A 9,607-nucleotide genomic window follows, 5' to 3' on the forward strand; every position below is an offset into this window, starting at 1 on the left:
GGCATGTATTACTTTAACCAGGTTGGGGTCCAGGTCACACAGGGCTCTGGCCAAACACCCATCTGACTCCTAAGCCAAAACAAACATCCTGACACTAGAAAGAAGAGCAGCATAGGAGGGTGGTAATGGGCAGCCACTGGAGCCACCCAGGAAGGGGGATTTCATTACACTCAGCGGTGTATTTCTCGGTTGGCCCCTCTCAGTGGCTCTCGGAGCTTATTCACCTTGATGCCTTATAGTGGCAAAACAACATATTTCTGTAAGATATAAAACACAGATTATACAAGAAACTGAAGAAACATGTAATTAAAAATTAAGGGGATTAGTGTACCGGTGACAGATGAAACCCTGACCGCAGGACCCAGGAACTTGTGCCAAACCTCAGGAATGATAAAATCATCTGGTAATGCTGAAGAAACCTTAAACTAACTATATCTTCCTCTCAACAGGCCTTCATTTGGCAGTTTAAAGTCTGAAATTGCTATTCATGGCAGGGTAAGATACAAAAAAGAACACACTCAAAAATTTCAGAGAAGATAAACTTTTGATGTTAATGGTGATGTTAGCAGCATCATGGAAGGTATCCCTGAAACAAGAGCTAAACCAGACTAAAGTAGCAAGAGACATTCAAAGTGTCAAGCATACATGTTTGTAAAATGTGCTAGGCATGACCTAAAATGTGTGGACTAGGTCCAAAGGCAGCCGTGCCAACTTAAATGTATGAAGTGGCCTCAGCAAAAGCCGTCTATCAAATAAAGGGTGCCAGGTGAGACAGTGAGACACCTACTCTTGTCCAGTGTGTGTCTGGCAGGAGCCTCATGTAACCTGACCTGATATCTGTGACAAGGAGGGGAATAGGGAACGAGTTGTTTGTTGGCACTCTGGTAGCAGATTTGGTGATCTTTAAACAATACGTGAAGAAAAATGGTGTTTTGCAACTTTTCTACCTTTTGGTCATTTCACTTTTGGAGTGGGTTGATTTTTTAACACAGTTTCTCCTCCACCTTGTAGAGCAGCATTTTCAACCAAGTGTGCTGTGAAGGGCCCCCAGGTGTGGCTCGGGAGTTTGAGGGAAGGTAAAAAAAAAATTAGAATAATAAGACATGAACAGTAATTCTTAAAACCAATCTTTTGAAATCCATAATCAATATTAAAAAAAATATATATGTGAGTAGAATTTTAGCCATTAAATGTTTAAACAATCTTAACACTTTGACGCACCCGCCGCGCCACCCCTCAACTATGCGATGTGGGTCCCAGCGTTTCACGGGAGCGCGCGATAATTCTGAAAAGTGTATACTCTCTTCAACTTTGTCACCTCAATTCTCGTCCTACGAGATTAAATTTAGTATCATTGTGTTCACAATAGAATTCTCTACAGCACTAAATGCATACAAACTCCAAAAGCCCAGCTAATTACCCGCAGCAAACAGAGAAAGTGCGAACGAGTTACCAAGGAGCGAGGAAAAGCGATAAAATGTGTTCACTCTTTTCACTTTGGTCACCTCAATTTTCGTCCTAGGTCTTTCATTTTGGTATCAATCGGTTCGCAATAAAATTCTCTAGAGGAATATTAGCATATAAAATAAAAAACCTGGTCACGCTCCACCCACCGACGAGTTGAAGACGGGCCACGCGTTAGCCGCGAGTGAGCGCCCAGACGCTTTCCAGCTACACTCCCAATTCCTGCCCACATATGTTTAGTAGAGTCCTTCTATCTGTTGTGTAGTAGTTGTACATCACATAAGCATTGTAGATAGCCATTTGCACAAAATAGAAGGTAATTTTCCTCGTCCATTTGTGAGTTTTCCTTGTGAAGTGATAAAATTAGATACTTTGGTCAAAGTGATCAACACCTTTCATGTTTGTATTGTAGTCACAGATTGCATTCGGCTTGTTGACAGTTACCTGCTGCACTGAGGTTGCTCCATCACGATAGGCACGCATTTTAAAACCAGTCCCAAAAAAATCGGATAAAAACCTGATTTTTGGCGATTATTTTAGTGGATGACGCAGCATTGCGTCATGCCCGGATCAAAGTGTTTATATATATACTGTATACTATATATATATAATCTCCCTAAAAAAAATTATGGTGTGTTTTAACAATTTCTGCACCTTTTCAGTATGCCAAAAGTTTAAAAAGGTTGAAAATCTCTGTTGTAGAGGGTTGCCTGCTTGGCCAATAAAGAGAAAAATGTTATCTTGAGAAGAAATAGGGTGTCACTCACAAAACCAAATTTTTATTAAAAGTAATAATTCACATGAACACTTAACCACACCAGAAAATGAGGAAACAATGACGGTTCAGTCCATCCTGGACCATTATAAAGGCGATTGTGGTCCAGGACGGACCGAAATGTTGTCGTCTCTTCTCTTTCTGGTGTATGGTTAAGTCTTCATGTCGTAAGCAACATTATTGTGACTCATCATCTGCATTAATTCACATGTTGCTAAGTAACTGTAGTAATAAAGTACGTATAATTTTACCGACAGATCTGTCATGCTTGTTGGATGTCCTAGAGCGAAATCCAAATGGTCTGAAAACGGAATGTCGTGAGAAGCTGAGACAACGCCGAGAGATGTACAGTGCTGCTATGAAAGTAAGTACAGTATAATATTATATCAATTTCTCTTGGACCTAATTTGGGATAGATTTGGTCAAGGCACTTAAGGTGTGATCAGAATTGTTTACTTTTGTTGTACAGTGAGTTTTTCTTCTCAACAGCTGACGAATGTTAAGACAATTGGGGAGCTGGTGGTACACGTTTCCAGCTCGCCTGAGAGGAACTACCTCCTGCTGGTGTTGATCACTCTAATTGGAGTCATCTTTGTTGGTGGCCTGTTTTGTGGACGTGCCACAAAACGCTACAAATTGCTTAAGGATAGATAAAGATGAGTCAGGGTTTAGCTCCTTGCCTGAATGGAACATATTTGTTTTATCTTTCCACACTACATCACTGAGAGGAACGCATCAAATATACATGTGTTGGGAGCATAATATGCTTGCGAAGGGGGATTAGGTAACAGACTTGTAAAAGAAAAAGGTTTTACCATTTTTACATTTAAATTTGTTATCCAAGGGCTCTTTGGTGATTTATTTTGATGCTGTGAAGATCTGGCAATATATGCAGTACCTGGATATACAGGATATTGCATATGAAGGTAATAAGAAGAGTCCATCTCAATCAGTAGGCTAGAAGTAGAGCAAGAATTCATTTAAATAAATCAAGATTTGTGTATATTAGCGAGATGGTATGTTTTGTTTTATTAAGCATGTCTGTGCAGTACTGAAATTGCTCATTCACCATATTTCTGCCTTCTTAATTATACCTCAGTGTTCTTGAAGTAAACATCCATTTCACATGCAAGCATTAGACATTGTTATCAGATCTATGAATGCAGATTAAAGTCACTACTTGTCTACATTTACACATTTCTCATTAACATGAATAATGGCAATAGAGCCATAATTAGATTTTACAATTAGATAACCAAAGGTATGACCATCAATCATGTTCATTACTGCAACGTTTCTTAATGTGGCACAAAATTTATATAAGAAATTCATGTCAAAATTGATATAATTTACTGTTGAAATTTGGTTAATTGAAGTTGACTTTATTTTGTAACTTGATCTGGAACAGTGATTATGTGAATATTTTTAGTATTTCCTTTGGTTATTATGGAATTGTAAATAGAATTGGTTATAAATTTAAAATTTTTGCTTAAATTTAAAGTTAACTTCCAATGTTGTGAAGATCCAGCATGCAGGAAACAGCAGGATTAGCAAGCTATTTCAGTCGAGTCATAAAAGTCTAATTTTTGTAATGCTTCTTTAAAACTGGGACTTGTAGATAGAAAAGGATTAAGTTGCCCCATCTCTGAAATATTGCAGTGTACTTGAAACTGTGTGATTGGTGAATATCATTTCTGCAAGTTTTTATTTTTTTTTAATTTGAGTGGGATTATCATCACATGATTTAGATTTGTTATGAAATGAAGAGAATTTAATGATATATTCATATACAACATTTTTATGGTATAGTATAAAGTACAGCCTGTGTATGTGCAAATAATTCTTTTACATTTCCAAAATGGTACTTTTGTTTTTAATTTTATTCTTGTATTATATGAAGAATACCATTCATTGTGAGCAGTAAGACTTGGAAGACAACCGATATTTAATGCCATATATATAGACTGTTAGTTTGAGTCCATTCTCAGAAGCTAGTACTTAGTAGAATGTCTATTTTTGTAATGGAAAATTTTAATAGTAGAAAAGAAATTGTACTTTTATGGCTACTGTTCTTTTTTTAGGAACAATTTGCTTTATACCTGAGAACAAATTGAGGCAGAGATTTTTCCCTGTCAGAATATAAGATTTTGTGGAATATAGTTTGTTGTTTTTACTATTTAACATGATGTATTGGCCACCATATTTCAACATTCCCAACTAAGACGTGATAATGGATAAATATTATCTACTCTCCCCGTACTGTACATTTGCCAACATTTCATTTTTGGCAAATTACACAGTACTTTATTTAAACTTGAGGCATGTGGCATATATTTGTCACCCAAATCACAACATTCCACTTAACATACAGTTCATAGATTAGAGGAATTTGTGGTTAAGAGACCGGGTGAAATAAGTATTATACATATATTTTGTTCATATTTGCTCTTTATTGTTAAGGTAAGATTGTCTTGGTTATATAATAGAGCAAATTATAATGCAAAAGTTCATGTTGTTGCAAATAATTTGCGTTTTTCTTGGGAATAGTTTTGAAGCTGCACAGGACTATATACTAAAATGATTCACCTGTGACTAGAGAGTTTGCAGCTCCAGCTAAGCTGGGATATTTTTTGTTTGTGTGTGCGTATGTGTGTGTGTGTATAAAATCATATAATTTCTTCTTTTTCGTGCTTTATATTTAAATACAATATATTGTATATTAGTTTGTTATAATAATGTTGGGTATGAGACTTATAACACGGCACAAATTTATTGTTGGTGATTTGTTCTCCCGTCATGCATGTTGCATCGTAATCTCTGTGATTTAAAAACTAAATAATCCTTTCATATTATTTGATACGGATATGTTGTGTCACAATCACTGGATAAAGTGTAAGCTGTTCATTTGGGTGATCATAGGTCATAATATGCATGAACAGGAGCCGATTCTTATTTTGATTTGCCGATTAATTTTAAGTGGTCACTGGTGGTGTGCAGTTTACATATATTCTCTATAATTAGTCAAAATAAGCAGCATCATTGGAAGGTGCTATATAATGAGTCGTAATAGAGTGCATATAGGTAAAATCAGTCAGTGCTAATTCTGTGTAATGATTTTTGACAGCACAAAAGCATGAGGTACAATATGTAGATGCTAAATGCAAGATAATTTAACCATGTGCTAATTTTGTAATTTTACCACTCGATACTGAAATCAATTTCCTGAACATAAATATTTTTCTTTTTGCCTAAAACAAGGTACAGTACAGTTAGGTGTTGTTCTACCCAAGTAGAACCTGGTTTCAACAGAAGAACTTGTCTTTTCAGTCAAGCTCATAATTTAATTTTTGTGTGATATTTTGGTATAAATGTATGGGAATTGTGTGTTCTTTCATTTGCATTAATAAAAATATTAATGCAAAAATGGCAAAAAGATTAAATGTTCAATTTGAATATATATCTCGGTTCTTTAGATGGCTCTATAAGCAATTATTCTACATAATTAACACATCACTGTGCAGTGCTTACCTTTATGGCACACTGCTATAAACTCTCCCACAGTTTTTAAAACTTCCGTTTCCCATTTTCTGTAGTGCGGTTCTTACCCGTGTATGTATTATTTTTATCATGTTGCTTTACTCCTACAACTTTCCTCTGTGTTTACTTCTCTCATATTCTTATCTTTTCACACAAAATAAATCCAGTGGTAATTAATCCTTTTGTAATCCCCAAAAATTGAGCCCTTATTATTTTTTTTTTACAGAGCTATATGGTGGCCTAAAGTAGGAAGCTATAATGTTGAACAAGTTTTGTTCCTTCCTTTCTGCTAAAATATGGGTAAAGGTCACAAGATGATTATATATATATTATTTAATATCAAAATTCTTCCTCTTACATTTCTGTATTGCAGTATTTTATGATATTTATAATTTTACATTGAACATTGCACCAATTTAACATAATTATCTACCATTCTCAAAATATTTTCAGTGTTAGAAGTGAGTGTGTGAATTAACACCAGTTATACATAGTAAAATAGTAACAATAAGGATTCAAGAGTTTGTCTATTATACTGTATTACAAGACATATGGTAGAAATGAAAAGTAAAATTAAGAAACATTTGTTATAGAACAGATTAGAATCTCAAGATGTGAACAAAACTTTAAATGTTTACAGTAAAGGACAAATTCTTCAGAAATCAAGAATTGATAAAATCAGAGATTAAAATCATAAGTGTTTAATAGGTTTTATGTCAATACAGTATTGTATTTTTAGATTACAATAAAATATACAGCAGTACTGAATGGCGTCATGTAATTTTTCTATAATTGTTGTATATATATATATTACTATGTCTCGTGGCAAAATTTCAAATATTACTTAAAAAGTAATGTAAGACTGGAACTACATATAAGCGGATGTGCTGTTCCCAGTGTTTGGTTGGTTAGAAGGATTTGCATGCAACTTCCCTCCCATGTACAAATGGAAATGGTTAAATCCTAAGAGTTTTACTTGAGATATAAATCTGCCCTATCATTGATAACGCAATTGGCAACCAGTGGAGAGAGATGGTTAGTTACTATGAATAACAAAACGTGTACAGTACTACATTTATGTTCTTTTCCCCATGGCCTTTTTCCAGTCACTGAAATAGGAAGTTGGGAAATGTCTCTGGCTAGTTTATGTATTGGCCACACAAGACTTACTCATGAGCACTTAATGGAATAGAAAGCTGCACCTTGGTGTTGGAACTGCCTTATTCCATTAATAGTCATTCGCCTCTTTTGTTTTTAGTATGTTCTGATTTTTAGGATCGGAAATTTTGGTTTCCAAATTGGTTTCTTTACATCATCATGTGTCCCTCAACAAAATCTTTCATGAATCTGACTCCTTTAACATGGTATCTAACAATTCTCGATTCTTCTGTGACACACAGTGCTATACAGTATTGACATACAGGCTTAGCACATTCTTATAATAATTACTTACTTGAGTCATTAAATGTCACTGCAATGATTAGATGAATGTTTATCCTGTATCTATTACATCATTTTCCTTTAGAATGTTGAGACAGTAATATCATCTCAAGGCATTTCTACAATTGAACATCATATAATTATGTATTTATATTTATAATTAATATCTTAACTAAATTATTTAAATTAATAAATATTAATCTAAATATAATAATGTAATGTACTTATTCATGTATTTCATAATAAAGTACAGTATTACCAAATTTTGTATCAGAGACATAATAAAGGAATTGTATTCATTCATTCAGGATATTTTTAGCATCTCGTACAACTTGTGAAAAAACATTGTAAAAATTTAAATGAAGTGCACAATAAATGCAAATGGCCTTAGGTAGATTGTTAGACCTGTGTGAATACCTGTGTGTGCAAGCTCTATGGTGGAGGTAAGAGCTGGTGTGAGAATTAGTGCTTAAATGAATAGTCTGAAATAAAATTGGGGGTTGTGGCATTGACAGGTAGAATTATGAGAAAGGGCTTAAGATACTGGCTAAAAAATAGTCTTCAAGTGAATACTGTACAGCAATATGAAGTGTTAGGGAATGTGATAAACTTTTGGGTGGTGCTGAAGTGTGAAAGTAACAGGAATTTTCTTTATTGAATGGATTTGCAGTAGGGTAAATATTTAGTGTCAACAACATTTCGCTTGGTAACTTTTTCAGATTTAAAGAAACTCTTCAGCAAATGAATTATCTGTAATAAAGCCTTACCCTTGCTGGGGTGTCATTTTACCAAAGACTTTGAGAGGACAAGAAGGTATTTAAGGTACTCCTGCATCCATAGTGAGAAGGCATTTGGAGGCCCTTTTGTGAACTTGGAGGAGTAGAACAATCTGCCCAACGTGAATGATGTGCAGGTGTCTTTAACTGGTGTTTCTTACAACACTTGTCAGTAATTCCTGCCCTTTATCCATGAAATTACTTTCTTGCAGGATAGCCCAATTTGCTTATTCTCTCCATATCTTGCCATCTTATTATGTCTGGAACTGTTCTTCCTTGAGGGGTGTCATTTGTTAAATATTCCCTAGATATCTCAAATGCCATAAAGTGTTCAGTACTCTTAAGAAACACTTAAAGCAGTTGTATTGCCTGCATGGTTAACTATGAACAACTTATCTCTTACCCAAAGTCATTTAAGCACTGAATTTTAAATAAAAATTATTGATAATATAGTACATATTTCTGGCAAAAAAATTTGTTTTGGTTTAAAGATATTTAAATTAAAACAATTTTTGTCAAAAATACAAATACTGTTCTAAATGAAGGAAAGTATATTACATGTACAAAATATTTCATTGTTAAAATATCTATGATATACATTAATGTGTTTGTAAGACATCTGTGCCCTACCTTTTTTTGTGCCTTGACTTTGACCCATGAATTTAAAACTTGATACAGTGCTACTGTATGAAACATTTTTGTATTATCCATTTTTTAAATCTATACAATATTAATTCATTACAGATTTATTTCGTAAAGATGAAACTAATCGTTCTGATATACAAACATTGACCTTCAACTAATACAGTACTGTACTTGCGTTCGGTACAGTATAAGGCTTCTAATTTCTTAATAGTGTTTGCAATAGACATTTTTGTAGGTTGGGTTACTATTCATTCATTCAGGTTTAATATATCTTAAACAAGCATTCTAAGCTTAACATAAAATTCAAAAGTTAAATGTTCTACATAAATGCACTCTTACTAAAGCCTATAGTTCAAATTCAGTTGCTATCTCTGTTTTATCTAGGATTACTTACATAAAAACATTTTCACTGCTGCACTATGAAGTTTATCAGAATTTATACTAATAATGTTATGAAAATGAGAGCGCAGTGCAATAGTTGACTAATCAAGGAAAATAATAACTCACAATTTTGGAAACATGCAGAAACGGAGATACTATATTTCGATCCCAACCCAGGATCCTCTTTAGCAGAGAGCAAGAATGATGCTGATGCTGCTGTTACGGCATCGTCAGGTGTCCTGGAGAGGAGGGATGTTATAAGCAATAGGTAATAACTTTGTCAATCCTCCTTTGTGGTTGTACAGTAATTGACTCTCGCAGTACCCTCATGGGCACTGCGAAAGCAACTTTCAGTGCGTGGTGGAAATTGACTCTAGGGTCCTTTTCGTCATCAAACTACTGTAATGTTATTAATTTGGTAGAAGCTAATTATTTTACTATTTAGTTATTGTTTTTAATGTTTTTTTCATGGTACTCTTTATTTAGAAAGAACTGATGTTTGTATTAAAAAGTAATAAAAAATGAGAAACCTTCTCCCAACTTCAAACATATATATATACAGTATATAAATATGTTGCATAGTTATGAT

At 34.2% G+C, this 9,607-nt stretch overlaps 1 protein-coding gene across 1 annotated transcript in view; it reads left to right on the forward strand.

The window, feature by feature from the left end:
• Glg1 (golgi glycoprotein 1) overlaps positions 1-6,544 on the forward strand; it is a 29,407-nt gene extending 22,863 nt beyond the window's left edge. Inside the window, exons 19-20 of the mRNA XM_045747927.2 lie at positions 2,497-2,603; positions 2,729-6,544. Of these exons, the coding sequence (XP_045603883.2) occupies positions 2,497-2,603; positions 2,729-2,893 (272 nt within the window). The 3' untranslated portion in view covers positions 2,894-6,544. The remainder of the gene's footprint in view (positions 1-2,496; positions 2,604-2,728) is intronic.
• The last annotated feature ends 3,063 nt before the right edge of the window (positions 6,545-9,607 follow it).

This window comes from Procambarus clarkii, chromosome 24 (assembly GCF_040958095.1).
Source record: "Procambarus clarkii isolate CNS0578487 chromosome 24, FALCON_Pclarkii_2.0, whole genome shotgun sequence".
Classification (NCBI taxonomy): domain Eukaryota; kingdom Metazoa; phylum Arthropoda; class Malacostraca; order Decapoda; family Cambaridae; genus Procambarus; species Procambarus clarkii.